Source organism: Pteropus alecto, unplaced genomic scaffold (assembly GCF_000325575.1).
Source record: "Pteropus alecto unplaced genomic scaffold, ASM32557v1 scaffold106, whole genome shotgun sequence".
NCBI classification, from domain to species: domain Eukaryota; kingdom Metazoa; phylum Chordata; class Mammalia; order Chiroptera; family Pteropodidae; genus Pteropus; species Pteropus alecto.
The window spans coordinates 14,488,289-14,508,264 of NW_006442103.1; the positions used below are offsets into that span (position 1 = coordinate 14,488,289).

Here is a 19,976-nt window from a genome sequence, read left to right on the forward strand (position 1 = left end):
GGTGACTTAGAAATTCAGTTGTTTTCTACTTATAATAGCCCAGTGCTCTATATGTTACCTGAAAAAGAAAAACTTTTAATTGTTGCTATAAACATACCTGTAACCTGTCACACCTGTGCAAGCCAGGCCAATCAGTGTCTTTCCTCTTTCCACATACTGTACACTCCAGGGAACCTACAGCCTAGGACTCTGCACATGGCCCTTTCTACAGAAACCCAAGCGAAGCAGATCTAGACCGGACTCACTCTGCTCACTTCCAGCCTGTTTTAAGAGAGCAGCTTGAGCTCTTTGTGCATCGTGCCCCTTGGTGGATGCACAGCATAGCAGAGTGTAAGGAACATAACAGCACGGTGTCTTACACACTCCACAGGTGTGCCTTGGGAACGTGACACCTCTGTTACACTTGGAAAGTAGATGTCTAGTCGATTTTTGAAGATTTCCAGGGAAAGAAATTCGATAGCATCCCTTAGCAAATTGTTTCTATTTTTGATAACCATTAGAATGTTCGAATGATCCTTTTCCACTACAACTGAGTGCATTTCCTTTCATTTTATTCATCACTAGAGACAGAGAACAGATGGTCACCCTATAATTTTTTTTGCGTAATTCTTTCTATACTTGCAGAGGGTCATCTAGCTATTCCTGAATCTTCTTTTTTTTTTTTTTTGAGCTCAAAAATTTGTTCTTTAAACTTTTTTTGAACCTTTTATATTTACTCTTTAAAATATTTCGATGGCTTTTTTGAAATCTCAGTTTTTTCAAAGTTCCGAGCTTGGAGCTACGTGTTATGGAAGTTCGGATAAATACATATTAAAAACAAGGCCCAATTTGAAAAATTCTGTTAGCATCTCGTGTGAGCTCGGAGACCACTCATTTTCTTACAGCATTTTATCCTCATTTTCCCCACCAAATATGCATTTATTCTCTCCTTTCTGCCAACTCAGGTGCCTCTCTACCTACCAGCTTTTTTTAGCATCTGTCCGTGACTATGGTTCTCTGTGTCTGAGGCACAGACATAGAGGTTTAACTCTAGAAGAGACAGCCAGACAGCAGGAAAATAGATTGTTTAGTATTTCTCAGTCCGTGGTTTACAATTATTAGAGAAAGTGCCCTGTCCAGTTCATATTTGTACACTCGTTGACCTCCAACTGAATATTCTCCCTTGGGGATAATGTGACCAGGTGACCACTAAATTTTTCCACAGCTTGGTCATCATACATTTTATCGGTCTTCTATCCTTCCTTGAAGGATCCTAATTAAGCTTACGATTTGTGATTGTCTCCATTAAAAATCCTAAGGAATATACAAAAAATCTGCTAGAATTAGTAAATGGGTTTAGCAGAGTCATGTGACACAATTTTATTTCTGTATATTAGCAACAAATAATTAAAATTTAAATAAAGCAATCTTTTCAATAAGATTAAAAATACGCAATATTTAGGGATACATTTTATAAAATATGTATAAGACTTATAGAGAACTGTAAAATAGAAAGCATTGATGAGGCAAATTAAAGACCAAATAAATGACTTAATGGTAATAATAAAATACATGAAAATATTACCATGCTCGAGGATCAGAAAATACTGTTTAAGATGTCTATTCTCCCCATAATGACCGATCTTCAGCACAATCTGAACAAAATTTCCAGCAGGCTTCTTCTTGTTGCTAGATATTGACGAGTTAATACCGAAAATTTTGTAGAAATACAAAGGATCTAGAATATCCAAAATAGTTTTTATGAATAAAAACAAAGTTAGAGAACTTACCTTACCTGATTTTAAAACTTACTACAAAGTTACGTTAATCAAAACAGTCCGATATTGGCATAGAAATAGTTGTATAGATAATATAACAGAATCGAGTATGAAATAGACCCACTTATATGGCCCATTGATTTTTTATTTTATTTTTTGAGGAGAGCTGAGATTTTTACTCACCTTTTAAAAATGTTTTATTCAGTCATAACATACATGGAGAAAAATGCACATGATCAACTTGTTTTTAACAAAGATAAGTCAATACTACGAGAGAAAAATATTTTCAACAAATGGTGCTGGAATAATTGGATATCCATATGTTAAAAATTTAACTTCAACCTGCATGTCATATCATGCAGTAATGAACTTGAAATTGATGGTAGACCTAAATATAAAAGCTAAAACTAAAACAGAACATGGAGAAAATCTTAATGACTTTGGGTTAGGCAAAGATTTCTTAAATAGGACACAAAAACCACAAAGAGGAAAAAATTTATAACTTAAGACTTCATTAAAATTAAAAACTTTGCTTTTTTAAAAAAAACATTATTAACAAAATGAAAAGTAAGGTACAGATTGGGAAAAATATTTGTAAAACATGTACCTGATAAAGGACTTGTATCCAGAATATAGAATAGACTCTTACAATTCAGTAATGAGAAAAAAAATGAGCAGAAGATTTGAACAGACACTTCTCCAAAAAGGATATAAAAATGACAAATAAGCATGAGGAAAGATGTTCAATATCATTACACATTTGGGATGTGGAAATTAAAACTATGTTGAGATACCACCACACATCTACTAGTATGGCTAAAATAAAAAGGACTGACCATACCAGATGTTGACAGTGATAACAAGAGGAACTGGAACTCTCATATACTACTGAGAGAAATGCAAAATGGTACAGACACTTTGTAAAACATTAACAGCTTATTTGAAAGTGAAACACATTTACCTTGTGACTCAACCTTACCCAAGAGAAGCAGAAACAGAGATCAACACAGTCTTTGAGGAAGATATTTATAGCAGCTTTATCAATAGTAGTTCCAAACTAGAAGGAACCCAAATCAGCTGAGGAATGGATAAATAAGTTGTGGTATATCCACACAATGAAGTATTAATCAGCCAACAAAAAGGCATGATCTATAACCTACTGCTACACACAACAACAGCAACAAATTTCAAAAGCATTATGCTAATTGAAAGAAGCCAGACACAAAAGTCTACAAACAATGATTTCATTCCTGTGAAATTCTAGAAATAGTGACACTCTAGTAACAGAACTATGTGTATATATGGTATTTTTCTTTAAAAAAAAAAAAAAGCCAAAGGGAAACAAAATGAATCGTGTGTGTGTGTGTTACCCAACCTGTGTATCATATTAGAGGGCCTACAGCTGTTTTAATTTTTTTTTTTACATAAGCACAAACTAAAAAATTTGCTATAATCACCCAGTGAATGAAGTGGATGATTAAGTTGAATTTTTACTATTTTGGGTCAGTGATATGTGACTATAACATACTGAGAGATTTTGTCCTGGTGACCCCACATTGGCTCAGAAAACTTCCAGATAATAGCTCCAAAAATAATGTCCTTACTGGCTGCATCATTGGATTAAGCTTATAACCTCCTGAGTTCAGTACTTTGAAGGAGACAAGTATTTTGAGAATTCCCTTTTTTCTTTCAAAGATAATTGAGTTAAATTTTCCCTTTTAAAAATCACTCTTTTTTCTAAATAGTTGTTTTGAATATTCATTGGTAATGGCCAATAATATCTGACTTCATTTTTAGGTAAAGAACCACAGTCAGGAATTCAGGGGACCAGCCCAGGGGCAGGAAAGCCTTCCTAAACATTAACTCAGGATGACAAGCAGCCCCACAGCTTCACAGGCAGGAGTCCCAGAAAGAATAAGAGACAATTCTCCAAATGAACAGAGCTGTCTGAAATCCATGTGGTCTTCCTTGGGCAATGTGGAATTCCCCCTTGGGCAAAAGTGACTGCAGACTCTGTAGGCAGGAGCCCAGGAGAGACCTTTCAAGCACCAGGCAAGGTGTCAAGCTTATGGGAGTGCTCTGCGGGCGTGTGCCTGGAGCCAGGCTCCCCAGATGGGCCATGCAGCGGGAAGTGTCCTGAGCCTCACAGGGGGAACTTCTACCGGTCCTGGGTTTTGTGGGTGTTTGGATGATAAGCCTTCTGTGATGTGCCATTTGAATTCAGCTTTCAGGGTGGCAGCCCCCTGACCTGTTGTCAAGGATGCTGTAGCTTGTCTCCTTACCATTCCGTTCTGAAGGATGCCATCCTACTTGGGTTGAAAACAGTCCCTGAGATCCTTCGCAGGCAAACATATGCACATTTCTGTTCGCACCGCGCCACCCCATACCTTTTCCCGACTCACTCAGTTTTCTGGAAAATTATCGATGAATTTAATTTTCCATCATTATTGGTTTAATTAAAGTTGTTAAATATCAAAAGTCCAGACACATATCTCAGGGAAATGCCGAAAGGCAGGTTTTTTATGTGTGTGTGTGTGTGTGTGTGTTTCAGAAGAACCTCGTAGCTTAAAATAATATAGTCAATACTTAAAATCTCTAGCATCTTCTTCCAAATAGCCTGGCAGGGAGGAGAAAGGCCCGGATGGTCACATTCGGTGGTGCCCGGGCCACTGTGTTCAGGACCCCATCTTTAAAGTCACCGAAGATTTATTTTATCGTCAAGCAGGGAGGGTGAAACTTTGAGAATGGAGTGTATCATTCCTCTCTCCTCAGAAGGTGAGAGACCATGAACACAGATCCTTCTCATTCAGTTAATCCCGATGGCGGTCCTCCTCATTTGTTTGATAAATATTCAGTGAGTACTGGGTACTCCCTGGGAGGTACTGTGAGGGACTTGGATACAGACAAGATAGCAGCTTCAGCTAACCCCGAGAGTATCGTGGACGGACAGGGTGGGAACGTCCGCCAGCGCAAGACGCTGTGAAGTGGGCCCGCTCAGTGGTCCGGGAGCGGGGCAGGGACGGTCAGAGGAAGGGGCGGACACTGCGTTGGAGGTGAGCCGTGCGAGCAGTCCGGAGGACGGGCCCAGCGTGTTCCATTTGGAGAAATGTCAAGGAGAATGAGAGGCAATTACTTTGAGGATCGAGACATCGCCGTTGACCTTTAAGAGTCGGAGTTTCAGGAGGGGGTGGCGTTGGGAGCCAGGTCGCGGAGAGTTAGGGGCAGGGGCACGGGAGGGAGCGGAGCGTCGGCCTCGCCCTGCAGATGCTTGGTTGCGAGGGGGGAAAGCACAGCAGAGTCGATGAGAATTTTTTTTCTCAGAAGAGGAAAATTGTTATTTCGAAGGTAGAGGCTAGTGGATTATCGAAGGCATTACATATGTTTGAAAGGGAGTAATGTTAATAAAGAAAGAACCACAGGATAATCGATAATATTTTTGATAGGGAAATGAATGGGCGTAGAACGTGTTTTTGCGTTTTATGTAAAAACGTTGCATTAGGAAACTAAAATATCATTATCGATTAGTAAGTCAAAGAAGTTGGGGAAGAGGAAGGATTAAAAGTAGTTCCACATTTCAGTCTTGTTCTTAAGGAACATTAATGTTTCATATCTTCTGGGAGGAATGTCATGGGTTTTTCCTTATCACTGAAGGGAGCAGTTTTTCCAGCCCTCACCTCTGCGTGTTAGCTAGCAGACAACTCCCTCACAAGCCAGGGCTTGTCATGCTGGCCACCACTTTACATCATCGATGTTGAGTAAGGTCGGGAAGAAAGGTGAAGCAAGTAGCACCCTTGGGAGATGAAACCTATGATTTTGCTGAAGTTCCCTTTGCCACAGTCCAGAAGCCTTCGGGGGCTGTGTCATCAGGAGTGGGTGTGGGCTTAATCACACGCGGTGGCCACCACTGGGTGAGATTTCACAGGGACAGCCAAATCACTCGGAATATTTCCGTATGTGTTGTGTGCGGTTACTAAGTGTTCTGAGTGTGTATTCAGTTATAGGCCCTCTTTGCTGTTTGAGATCATCATGTTGCCTCTCCCTCAGAATTCAATGTGTCATTTAAAAAAGATTCGCTCCACTAAGGACCTCACCAGTGCCGCATGTGTCCTCCCCAGACACAGGTGCGTTCGCCGTGCTGAACAGCCGTTCCTTGTCCCTGCTGGGGAAGCTGACCATCAGCGCTGCCTTTAACGTCGTGTACATCTACACCTCTGAGCTCTACCCGACGGTCATCAGGTACAGCTCCCACACAGCCACCTCCCCCTTCACGCATCCTGCGTCTTGTCGTGGATGCTCGTAGCAGCAGAGATGTGGTTCTCACTTCACCTGGAGCAGAGTTAGTGTGGCCAGCAGCAATTCAGCGAGCAGCGTGAGCTCAGAAACTGTCTGTGTAGGCTGCTCCTTGCCCGTCTGGCTAAGGAAAATGCGGATTCATCCGGAGCCAGATTCCCTCATGTGAATCGTGAGAGAAGTTACTCTGCACCAAACATATCCTGTCCCCCAAATGGTACTTGGATGTTGTTTTATTTCGGTGGACTTCATTTATTCCGCCACCTATCCCGTGTCAGGCACATGAGAGACAAAGGGACGAAGTCCCTGTTCTCACAGAGCCTACATTTTAGCACAAAACTTACACGTTTTGAAGAAGATCATTTGTAGTAATAAGTGAATATTGGGTTTACATAGTTATTAAAGGCGGTTTTAATGAATAGGACCTGCTTATATTGAAAAGAATATATTCCACCCTGTCTCCCCTCATAAAATAGGTCTGAAAACAAAAAACAGCCCAGTGTGAGGGGCGGGGATTCACCGCACCGCCTCTGAGGGCTGGGCTGGCTTCCCTCACTCAGAGCTTTTCCAGCGTTTGCAGGCTCATTCCAGACAGACCCCCTGTCCCCTCCTCGTGCAGAAGCCCAGTGGTTCTCCGCCTTTTCCCAGTAAGAGGTCAGGTCGTCTGCGATTGGCCCATCGTTTCCGGATTGTGCCTATACCTACCTTCTCTGGCTTCTGGCTCTAAAACTAGGATGACCAGTGGGGAGGTGCTTGAGAGGAATGTGGGTATCACCAACAGTTGGCCTGGGACATCGGGGTGACGTCTGGTCACCCTGCCCGTAACCGTTAAGCATTCTCACGCCCTCCACACCTGTCACGCCACACTCCCCACAAAGGAAGCGTTCTCAGTCTCCTGAGACTATGTGCTCAGTCGGTTCCTGTTCACGGGCCTGACCCTCAACGCTTTATGAGTCGAGCTTAAGTAAATGGGCAGACGTTTCAGACCGCAAAGCCCTGGTGCTCTATGGCTGCGTTAACTGACGGGAGACCTAAGACACAAACCCGGGGGACGCTGGACAGAGACGTTCACGTGCTCTGAACTGCACTGTCCAGGACGGCAGTTGCTAGCCTCGTGTGACTATTTAAATTTAAATTCATTGAAATAAGTTAAAGATTCATTGCCTCATTCTTAGTCACGTGGTGAGGGCTCAGTAGCTGCGTGCATCTAGTCTGCAGTGGCTTTCGCATTAGACGGTGCGATTACAGAACATTCGCAACATCACAGAAAGTTCTAGTAGGAGGCACTGCTCTATAGGATATATTATTCTACTCCTCACGGTCTTGAAATGGTCCCCCTAGAACTCACTGATGTTGCTTTAACTTGTTCTTATGCTTTTCAGGAACGTCGGGCTGGGAACTTGTTCCATGTTCTCCCGAGTCGGCGGGATTATCGCTCCCTTCGTCCCCTCCCTGGTTGGTTGGTTTGTACCTCCTAGTTTTTTTCTTGATTCCCTGCTTTGGAAATGCTTGTGCTTTTTGAGTAGAAAGAGGCGATGAACCACCGCCGTTCGAGATCAGCCTGACACACGTGTGATTAAGGATTTAGATTAAGGATCCTCTTGGGTTAGTACCAGTCCGGCAGGTGGACTCTGACCAAGGAGGCTTCACCCCCCGGGGCTCTGATTTTTTCACTCATCTGTATTCGAGGATTAATTAATGCCAGGTTGCCCCCTTTCTGCCCCCATTCACAAGTTGGTCAGTTAGTGAATTATTATTAAGCTTCTGCTGTGTGCTGGGCGCTGTGCTGAGCTCTTTACAGACATCGTCCCGTGCACTCTTCATAGCAACCGTATGAGGTCCGGGATGTTGTCACCCTGTATGAAAGACGAGGATACGGTAGAAAGAGGTTAAATACCTCTCCAAAGGCACAGTACTCGGAAAAGAAAATTCAAAGAGAAATAGACCTAGCAGTGTGTTTATTAATACTTTTTGCCATTTTCTAAATTTTATAGTCAAAGGGGCTGGACTTAAATGACAGCCCTATGATCCTTCCAGTCCTGAGAAGTTCGGGTTCTACGGCAGAGCCGTGGAGCCCCACATGTGTCTCTGCGTGGTCTGATCTATGGCTTCCCAGCCAGGAGTCATCGAGGGGTGACTAGATTTGGTGTGGCGCTTTGTACCTGTTCTGTAGACAACTGTTCATTACTCAGGCAGCTTTACTCCCTACTTCCTGGTACAGGTATCGCTGAAATGCCACGGTAGCTTTTTTTTTTTCCTTTTTCTTTCTTTTTTTTTTTTGAGTTGCAACACATGTCCTTTTTCTAAGTATCTCTCTCCATGTCTCGTGCTTAATTTTAGGTTACAAGACCCTTCTTATGAAGGAGTCATATTCCATCCTGCAAAATGTGTCTGACATGGGGAGGCTTTCGTTAAAGACACCCACCTTTGGGTGGTGTCCCAGAATGTTATCATACCCAGCACAGTGTCTCTGTTGATCCCAGCTAAGGTGGGAAGAGGCAAAAGTATTGTGCTCCCTTTGATTCAATGACACACCCACAGGCTGAATGGATAAGAAAATAAGACCCTTATATATGCGGCCTACGAGAGCCTCAGTTCTGATCGAAAGACGCACACAGACTGAAAGTAAAGGGCTGGAAAAAGATATTTCATGAAAATGAAAACGAAGAGGAAAAAAAAAAAAACTGGGGTAGCAATACTTACACCAGGAAAAACAGGTTTTAAAACAAAGGCTATATAACAAGACACAAAGAAGGACCCAGTATTTACCCAAAGAAACCCAAAATACCACTTCAAAGGGACATGTGGATTCATATGTTCATTGCAGCATTATTTATAATAACCACGATAGGGAGACACCCTGGGTGTCCATCAATGGATGAATGGATAAAGAAGAGGTGGTCCATATATACAGTGGAATATTACTCAGCCATAAAAAAGAATGGAATCTTGCCACCTGCAACAACATGGATGGACCTAGAGGGTATTGTGCTGAGTGGAGTAAGTCAGACAGAAAAAGACAAATGTCATATGATTTCACTGACGTATGGAATCTAAAGAATGAAATAAATAAGAAAAAGAAACAATAGAGAACATTTTCATGGTTGCCAGACGGGAGGGGCTAGGGAATGTGAAGTACGGCGTGGGGAATATAGTCAATAATATTGTAATTATCGTGTATGGTGTCACATGGGTACTAGACTTATCAAGGTGCTGACTTCGTAAGTCGTATAAATGTCTAATCACTATATCATACACCCGAAGTTAGTGTAATATTGTATGCCAACTGTAATTGAAAACTAAAAAAAAAAAAATGATTTAAAAAGACCCCACAGCCACAGCACTGAACGTGCATTTGCATGCAGGTGTCCAGAGGTCATTCTCTTCCTCCTCCTCCTCCTCCATCATCTCTTCACTTTTGAAAAATCAGCCAAATATTATCCGAGGGGACACCCTAGCCAGCTGTGGCCCTACCCCCAGAATTCGGAAGCCCAAACCAGATGCTAATGCTGAGCAGCTGCCGTGCAGGAATTCAGAGCTGTCCGTCAGCTGAGAAAGGCCCAGGACAACGTCCTGCAAGGACCTTTTTTTTTTTTTTCCTTTCTCTTGTGTTGTTATCTTTGAACCTGTTTGTATTTAAAGAAACCGTTTAAATTTTCCCGAGCATATCTTCTGCATCTCTGAAGTGAGCGCTTGTATCGCTGACCCTCGGTCATGTTCAGTCCAGGAAGTGTCCAGCCCTGCATGGTGCTGGGTGGGGGGGTGGTTCTTTCGGCTCTTTTTGTTCTTTTTGGGGTGTTTGTACCTTTAACCCCGGCACCTCTCATCGGTGGTGCTAAGCAAATCAGAGACAGTGTGGCCAGTTCTAGGGCTGAGAACTTTAAAGCTCGTCATATTTTATTTACTCGCTCCTATCTCTGTGGGTCTGAGGATCACTCTGAATCCTCAGGATAATTCTCAGTGGGGAACGAAGTGGTTTACAGTGTATTCTAGTGGGAAGGCACGAACTGGGTGGCAGACGGGGCCGTTGCTCGGTCATGAGACGGCCGATGTCACCCCCGAGGAAACTAATGCTGCGTTCTGTTTCCATTCCACTCCCTGCCCACAGAAGTACGTGCAGTGGTCTTTACCCTTCATTGTCTTTGGAGCCACGGGCCTGGTCTCCGGCCTCCTGAGTCTGTTACTGCCAGAAACCCTTAACAGTCCGTTGCTGGAGACGGTTTCTGACCTTCAGGTGTATTCCTACTGGAGGCTGGGAGAGGAAGCTCTGTCGTTACAGACCTTGGACACCCCACAGGTATGGCAGTGTTTGTCTTAATCGTTGAAATTTGCCACTTGGATCATGATGGGTTTGGGGGTGGGGGGGATGCAGGAAAACAAAGGTGGGACCTAACAGCAGCTGATTCTCAGAGAACTAAAGATGTTCAACGATTCGTTAGCTTTCTCGGAACACCTTCGGAGCTAATTCTTGGAGGAACAGATGTCACAGAACTACATCTGTCAGCTGAATGTCAGATGGTAATTTTCATTTCAGAAGTGTCACACTATCTTTTCACCCTCTTCTCCTTCCTGTTTCAGTCTGTGGACAAGGAGCGGGTAGGGAGTGAGAGTGAGGAAGAGGAAGAGTTTTACGATGCCGACGAAGAGACTCAGATGATCAAGTGAAGAGCGCCAGGCCCCTCTCAGAAGCAGGCCGTCCGTGGTGCCTCCGGCCGAGGCAGCTTCTCCTGGGAAACTTCAAGCACTGCAGAAGATAGGCGTGGACTCGCATAGAAGGGACTCAGCGTGGACCGGTTATTTTTCAGGCACAGAACAAGTTGGAGGAGAGATTTAGTTCATGGAAGAGGCCATCACTGCATTGAGGGAATAGTTAATTTGTCCAGTATTCGGGTTTAGCTCAGAATCATGACCTCGGGCAAGACATCTCAACTCCACATGCCAGAGTGGCAAGCTGATTTGTTTCCAGAAGTTTGATCATGTCGCTTTTCCTCCATCACGACCTAAAGCAGATATGTAAAATTTCATTTTCACTGTTGTAGTGGGATAAGATGAACACCTTTAAGACTGAATCTTTCGGTCCGTAAGATTCATCTCCTTACGCATTTGACATCCACCTGTATCAGTTGCTCCTCACCAGGAATCTTCTGAGACAGGCTGCTGTTCGCATGTTGACTGTGCCAGAGGAAAAGCACCTAGAGGTCACCTATGTGGCCCGAGGCCCTCCCTCTGGCTTTATTCTAACTGATGAAGGAAGTTGGGTCCTTGGCTTAGTTCCTGGCCTCACAGCTGGCTTGAGCTCCTTGTGCCTTTAGTCTCACAGATGATTTTCTGGGAAAAGCCAACTGCACCAGAGCAGCCAGCTCAGAGTCAGGCGTGGCTGCGAGCTCAGATTCCATAATTTCTTCAGTTCCCTCTTGGCACACCTCTAGAAAAATTTCTGTCTCAGATTCGAGTACCAGCAGTAACTTCAAAATTATGCCCGATAAATGATGATGTTTTATAAAGGTGGAGAGCAGTTTAAAAGGGACTTGGTGAGCCTTGGATGTTAAAAGGGGAGGGGGAGGGGCAAGGAGGTAGCATTTTTAAGAAGGAAGAAAAGAAAATTATTTTCCACAATTTTGTATTTGATTTGTTTTCAGTGCTGTGCAATGTGGGACTTGGGCAAGATTTAAGAATTCGAACTCTCCCGAGGTCAGCCCCTGCCTATTTAGTCAAATGGAAGGCACGAGAATTTCATAGGAAATTTTGATTTTTTTGTTAAGTACTACCAACTTTCAAATAAATCAAAATCATACTCAAGTTTCCTAAAATCATGTGCTGAAAATATCTGTTTCCCCAAGAAACCTGAATGTCATCTCAAACTGGAGTCAGTGAGCTTAGGCAGCATTGCTTTAGGTCACTTTCCCAACTAGGAAAATTTCTGTGTTTTCAGAATTTCCACTCCTCCTAACCTCTTAGAGAAAAAGAAAATGCATTAGCGGTAACGCAAAGACGCCACAGCGACCCACAGTGACCGCTTCAGGAAATCTTGGAGGCCTCACCCCCAGCGGGCTCCCCCACATTGTCCCCTTATTTGCCCTGGATCAGTCTGTACCTTTGTACGTGTTGAAATATTTTTATGTTCTTTATGCTCATGATTATGTATCATGCTCTTCACAAATAGGGGCCATCTCTACTACTTTGTATTTCTCTCTGCTGTGTACAGAACACGGGCCTGGATGTAGCAAGGACTAGAATGTATCATTGTTTCTAGCCATCCCAGAAATTTGGAACTCCTCCCAGTATCCTTTTTGTAAGCCCCAGGCAGATCTGACCCCAACCCCCCGCACTGCGGATTCCTGCTCATCTTTCTCTGGAAAAGGCAGACCCCGCCCACTGCCAAGGGAGGAGGAGAGGAGGAACTTAACGGCACTAAAAGCTCTTCAGTGGCCGCCATTCAGATGAAACAGTGAGCTAACACACGTGTGATCTGGGGGTGGTCGGAGCTCTCTCTGTGTTATAAGAGTGACACAGCCCATTATAGAAAATCTGGAAACTAGAAGTTAAACAGTTTATCACCCATAGGCCCAACACCCAGAGACAACCAGTGCCGTGTCTTCGTTCTATCTGAAGACGAACTGGGTATCCATCTCTGTTGTGCTGGGATTTCCTCTGCCCCTGGCTAAATAAATAAGGACTCCATGAGTTCTGTCCTTGGGTACCCTCTGTCCCCAGCTGTGGGTGGGGGGGTGGGGGGAGAAGGGAGGGAAGGACACACGGTTTGAACACATGTTGCTTAATCCTGGGTACCCTCTGTTCCCAGCTGTGGGGCGGAGGGGAGGGGCGGGGGGGGTTGAAAAAGGAAGGGAAGGACACACAGTTTGAACACATGTTGCTTAATAAGGCAAGGCAGGCTATCAGCTGCTCATGTCAGATGTGTCGTTCAATTTTGTTTGTTTCTAGATGGTCTTTTGGCAAAGTTTAATAATTCCTGTTTTTTTTTCCTTCCACTACCTTTTATCAAAGCATTGTTTTCCTTTGGATATTAACTGTTAAAGAACAGTGATTACAGAGAATGTGCACGTGTATATGTTTGTGGAGATTAAGTTATTGATTGGAAGGCTTTTAATTCATAGGTAACATATTTTGTTTGTGCAGATGGTTATAAAAGGTATCCTTTTTTTATTTTTATGTTCAAAATTAAATTTTTTTTCTCCCGAAAAGCTGCAAGAAAAATGCAAGACACCTAAGAAACGCCAGGGTCTCCAGGGTCCAAAGTCTCATAACAGAACCTTGGCACCACATGGACACGTTGAAAGAAACCGTGTTGTGGTTTCCTGATTTGGTGAGTGAAAACCACTGCCCGTTGTAAATGCAGTTTTGTAATGGGGCTGCTTTCAAGCAATACAGACATTCTTTAGTATTTAAAAATGAGTAAATAAAATAAAACAAGTAAACAAGAAGCAAATGAAAGTTTCCGGGCAGTGCTTAAGTGAATATTATCTGGACAGATATTTTCGTGGAAGTCAAATTGGCAAAAGAACCTTTTAGTAGATTTATATTCTTTACACTTTTTGTAAAGAATATAATTGTCACTGTTATATCAGAATTAAAATATAGGTTTCCAATAGCACTTATTCCTTCATTATAAATTCTTATTAGATCATTGATTCTTATATGGAAAAGTATCTATAACGGATTCTTTTAACTAAATAAAATGTAGGTATTTTAGCTTCTTATGAATTTAGTAAAGAATCACAAAATGTAGGCCCTTCCTTTTGTTCTTACAGAATGTGTCAGGATATATAGTATCATCTTTGACAAATTAGGCAAATACAGAATCTGCCAGAAATTATGAGTGGTATATGGGACGGGCTACAGTAAAGTTAGAGAGTCATGGACCCAATAGATAGCTATAAAAATTTATTTTTAGAAATAGAAAAATGCAAAGATAATGCATTGTTGGAAAATTTATCTACCGTGTAGTACACTGAAGGAGAAAGACCTCATGATTACCTGAATAGATACATAAAGAGTATTTGGCAAAATTCAACACCTATTCAAAATAAAAGCCGTTAGCAGATGAGAAATAAAAGGAAAATTCCTTAGCAAAATAAGGGATATTGTGGTACTTATGGGTGGATTGGCACATAGCGTCTCTTCACCACCTTGGTACCTTGGCCTTCAAAGTTTTTGATCATGACCCACAATAAGAAATGTTTTTAATATGTATCTTTCTCTTTCTCCCCCAACTTACAAACACACACACACACACACACACACACACACACACACACACGTCATTGTGCAAACATCAAGTGCACGTACACAAACCCAGATGATACAGCCTACTACACGCCAGCTGTATGGGATAGCCTCCTGCTCCTAGGCTACAAGCCTGTACAGCATTAGGCAATCATAACACAATGGTAAGTATTTGTGTATCTAAACACACCTAAACATAGAAAAGGGACATAAATACGGTGTAAAAGATAAAAAATGGTGCACCCTTATGGGGCACTTGCCACGCATGGAGCTTGCAGGGCTGGAGGTTGCTCCCGGGGAGTCCACGGGTGAGTGGGGAGTGACCGCGAAGGCCTGGGACGTGCCGTGCCGTACACTGCTGCAGACTTTGTAAACGCTGTGCACTTGGGATATACTAAACTTATAAAATATATTTTCTTCAGTAATTAACCTTAGCTTACTGTAACTTTTTACTTTGTAAACTTAATTTTTTAAAACTTTTTGACTCTTTTGTAATAATACTTAGCTTAAAATACACATTGTACATCTGTACACAAATTGTCTTTATTTCCTGATTCTGTTTTTTCTATTAAATTTATTTTTTTTTTACTTTCTAAACATTTTTTGTTAAAAACTAGGATATAAACACACATTAGCCTAGGTCTACACAGGGTCTAGATTATCAATATCCCTGTCTTCTACCTACACAGCTTGTCCCACTGGAAGGCCTTCAGGGGCAATAACATGCATGGAGCTATCACCTCCTGTGATAACGATGCCTTCTTCTGTAACACCTCTCGAAGGACCCTCCTGAGGCTCTTCATGAGAAGGTATCGCTCTTCTCAGAAATATGTCCATGGTGGTTTGCTTGATTTGTTTCTTTTTTCCATCATAGATTTGCTTGTAAGCAAATAATGCACCATGAACATTTCTCTCTGTTGATGGCTACAGTGTCACTAGGCGATAGGAATTTTTACCTCCGTTATACTTTTATGGGACCACCATCGTTGACCAAAACATGTCACACAAGACTATTTTTAAAACATTTATATAGGTATGTGTGTATATATTTATAAAATTTTTATAAAAAAAAATACTTATCCTTGCTAAGCACACTGATAACTTATATTCTGTTCTGTTTTGTTTTTAAAATGCCATTTGCGACCCACTGAATTCATTTCATGACCCGCTGATAGGTTACAGCCCATAGTTTGAAATCCACTGTTCGCCACTCTACTGCAGATGCTTTAAAGCTAAAATGTACATTTCCCAAGTCCCTTGTAACTAGGCTTCTAGGTGCAAATTTGTTCTGTTAGATACAGATGGAATTTGGGAGGTGGGAGTGAGGTGGAGGCCATACGTGTGATGTATCAGTTTTCTTCTCTGGGGCCCACAGTGGTGGAGGCATTTGTTTTTGCTGAGCTGGTTTCAGCAGAGATGTTGACAGTCAGGGACTATATTGATTAAAATCCTAATGAGTTCAGATAGAACATAGAACAAGATATAACATAGCTAGAACAAAATTTCAACATACAGCCTAACAAAATAATTCTGGTATTCATATGGAAAAGTAAAGATTGAAAAATAGTCAAGACAATCTCGAAAAATAAGAGCAAGCAGAAGGGACTTGAATTCTCAGATATCGAAACCTATGATGCTATAGTATTGGTGCAGCAATGGACAAGTAATCAATAGAACATAGTAGAGACCCCAGAACAAGACCAAGCATATGAAACAATTTGGCATTTTTTTAAAAGATGACATGACAGATCAGTGGGAAAAGAACTAACTATTCAATTATTGATATGGGAATAATTGGGTTTCCATATCAAAGAAAATAAAAAGAGGTTATTTTCTTCTCACCGTACCAAAAATAAATTTCAAATGAATTGAAGACCTAAATGAAAAAAAAGCAGAACTTTAAAACTATTATAAAGTGATATGGGAGAATATTCTCGTGACCTTGAAGGATAGATAGATTTCTCAGACAAGAAGTGAAAATTACAAATTATTTTTTTAAAAAGAAAAGAGTGATATGTAGACTACATCTAAATTTTAAATTTCCTTCTATATGACTAAATAACCCACAAAGTTAAAAGAAAAAAAATTTACAACTTCTGAAGAGACAAGGATTAATATCCAGAATATATTAAGAATTAGTGCAAATCAAAAAAGTAATAAACTTTAAAAAAATATTGTTGGGCAATTCACAAATGAAAACCTCAACCTCACGAAAGGATCAGAGAAAAATCAAATTAAAACATTAAGATATTTAAAATCCATCAGATAGGAGGAGAAGTCATAAAATCAAAATTCAAAGATAGAACAAGGAATTTACGTTCCAATAGATGCGTAAATGTATTCATCAACTGGATTGTCAATAGCAACTCAGGTTGAAAATACGCATATTCTATGATACGGAAATTCTGCTTCTATGTCTATTTCATGGTAGAGTTTTCAAATATTTGACTATAACTCATAAGAAAAATGTTTTATTCTATAACACACATAATATACACACCTACATATGTATCCATACACACACACACCTCAAAACAGTTTTGTAAAATAATACCCTTCCTATATACATTGCATTTTATTTTCTATTCTATTTCACTTTAAAATGAATACTGCTGAATACACTCAAAAGTGATTTCACAGTTCATAGGCAGATCAGAATATGCAAATAGAAAAAGTGAGACATAATACCTTTAGTATTTGCCTTAGTACTTGCCTAGCACACACATGTGCAAGAAATGTGTACAAAGATATCCCTTGTGGTCATAACAAAACAATGAAATTAAACACCTTCGGTAGGGAAATGTGTAGAGACAATTTTATATCTACAGAATGAAGTGAAACATAGTTCTGTGTATTAAGGTGGATGGATCTAAACAATATTGAACGAAAAGTTGGCACAGTTTCGCTAGATCGGAGTCATTTTATGGTTAAGTTCTTTAGTGACTGACTGGGGTACTTGCTATTTAAAGAGATTCAGATGCTTTCTATGTCATGCTTTACCGTCAAGACTGTTGCTGTTGTCTTGGAAAAATACAGAACTGTTATTCGCTCCCAAAAGAAGTTATTCCCCTTCCCCGTAGGTCTAAATTTCTCTTGAAGAGGAGTTTTGCATCTATGGGAACCTCTAGAAAACTTCTCAGCTGAGACCCTAGCACTCTGTAGGATAAAGCTTAGGAGAGATTACTTATTTATTGAAAAAATGTCAAGGGCCGATGTAGCCAAATAAATATTAAAATAGTTTCAGTCTAGACCCTGCAGAACAATTGATTTCAAATAGCATAGATTCTGATGGAATCGCTTCAAAATATAACTAAGAAACTGAATGAAATGATTGTGCAAGATGGGCAAAAAGGCACACTCACCTTGGAGGAGAGTTTAATAAATGAATGATATACCAATATGTGGGGCAGAGCTTCCAGAAACCACAATGGAGAAGGCGGTATGCGGGAGGAAGCCCTTGCTGCCATCCCTGGAGTCAGCCTCCTGGGGCCCAGCATAGGGTGTGGGGGGTCTAGAGGTAAACAAGAGATACTCAGCGCTGGGAGGCGCTCGAAACATCAGTTAGGGTTTCTAAATTAGTGAAGCTAAGCTGTTCTAGCTGGTGATAACACATAGATTCATTTGCTTCCTGGAGCCACTTTAATTATTGTTAGATGTATTTCAACACATATAGGAATTTGCTCTCCTATTTGCTGTCACAGGTGGCATACATCCATTTCATTGTGGAGCAGGAACAAGAAGAGGGACTAGAACACATTTCACACCGCCCACAACTGGAGTGTGATCTGACAGACAGCCTCCCTTCCCCACTCGCAATTATTCGAGTGGGTACCGAAGGAATACTGACGACGTCAAGGACAGCATCTCACCACACTGATGATCCTCTCTGAGGAAACAGATGACTATCATCAGCAAATATTTTAAAGCCTCGCATTCCCCTCCAATTTCCTTGATAATGCAAAATCGGAAAACGATGACCTGCAATGAATTGTCTATGATATGCTTGTTGCTAATGCAACATAGTTAGATTAGAAATCTTAATCCTAAAGTTTATAGGGAAGAAAAGCAGAGAGCAAGCAGTTCACTTGCAAATAATATTATTCCCACTATTTATTGTAATTAACTTTTCCATTATAGTTTCCTCCGAATGGATACTATAACCAAGGACGAGGAGGAGGATGAAGACTCTCTTGCTTTTACAGGAAGAATGCCAGCAGAAAATGGAGGTTAGGACATGTCAACAAACTAATTTTTCCATAAGACTCCCAAGAACCTTTTTAGTTTACATAAGTAATCGACTGTTATATGAGTTTCTCATTGCTGCTTTAACACACAATCACAAACTTAGTGGCTTTAGACAACACAGGTTTAGTATAGTTCTGGCGGACAGACTACAAAATGAGTCTGAAGAGGTTTCTTAAGAGCTGATTTCTTTTGAATTCTCCCGGGGGAAACCCCTTCCTTGTCTCTCGCGGCTTCCAAAGTCTGCAGCATTCCTTGGTCCTGGCCACATTACTCTGGTCCCTGCCTCCGTGGTCACTTAGCTTTCTGCTCACTCTGGTCTCCTGCCTCCCTCCTCGGCACCGCAGGCCCAACTAGACGACTCAGGCCTGGCCCCCCCGTTTCCAGGTCCTTACCTCAGTCACACCTGTAAGGTCCCTTTCACATTAAAGGTGACACAACTTATGAGGATTAGAATATGGGTATCTGTGGGAGCCATTATTTAGCTGATCACAAGTGTCTTATGTGTATCATTAAAGGATCCTGAGCAGACTGGGCCTGTTGGAGTTAATTATAAGTTTTATGGAATAACCTAGTCAGAGTCAGGAGAAGCCAGACCAGGCCTCGAGTCTGCATTTCTTATTGATCTTATTGACCCATTAGGCTAAACCTGAAGCCTCCCACTTGTTGTTTGAAAGAATGAACTGCTTAACAAAAGAATTTTAAACCTACTAGGGCTTTGTTTCTGAGTTTAATTTGTTGCCGTACCTTAATTTGTAGCAGTTTTCTTATCAAAATCAATTCTGTTATTACCTCTACCTTTGCTATGTGCTCTTAAGCAACCCTGGTTTCCATTATGGTACTTATTGTGTGACATGATAAATGCTGATGACGCCCCCGCTAGGTCCTAAGCTCTGTGAAAGCCGGGTCCACGTCTCTTCTCCTACGACGTGCCGACCATCACGCCAGACCCCGTGTGTCAGGCACGCAGATATTTCCGAAGAAACACATGAATCCTTCACCGTTCTTCTATGTGCTCAGTGGAACTTTGCACCCAAAAGCAAACAAAGACTGCATCTTATTCATCTTAGTAACTGTAAGAAGTAACACAGTGTTTGGGACATTGTAGGCATTTATTAAATGTTTTCATGAATGAATGCCCAGACACAAGGCAGTCGAGATTGGCTTAACTTGTCTACCAGATAATATACTCAAAAGGGACACTTTTCCCCAACATCAATTTGAGAAGGGGCCTATGGATTATTTAGCTCCAGGAAAGCTACTTATAGATAACTAGAAAAACCTCCATTCTACTTTCATCTTCTTGTTACTTAATCTCACCATTTTGTGCAAACTTAGAGTTAGGGCGAGAATACATTCAAGAGAGAAATGATCCCTTCTTAACAAGGTCTTACTGAGTCGTAGAATAAATGAATTTGATGTTTTTTTTTTTTTACGCTGAGA

At 41.4% G+C, this 19,976-nt stretch overlaps 1 protein-coding gene across 1 annotated transcript in view; it reads left to right on the forward strand.

The window, feature by feature from the left end:
* Positions 1-13,494, forward strand: part of SLC22A15 (solute carrier family 22 member 15) — a 129,776-nt gene extending 116,282 nt beyond the window's left edge. The window contains 5 exon segments of the mRNA XM_015595400.2: positions 5,873-5,993; positions 7,430-7,502; positions 10,156-10,344; positions 10,626-12,495; positions 13,251-13,494. Of these exon segments, the coding sequence (XP_015450886.1) occupies positions 5,873-5,993; positions 7,430-7,502; positions 10,156-10,344; positions 10,626-10,712 (470 nt within the window). The 3' untranslated portion in view covers positions 10,713-12,495; positions 13,251-13,494.
* The last annotated feature ends 6,482 nt before the right edge of the window (positions 13,495-19,976 follow it).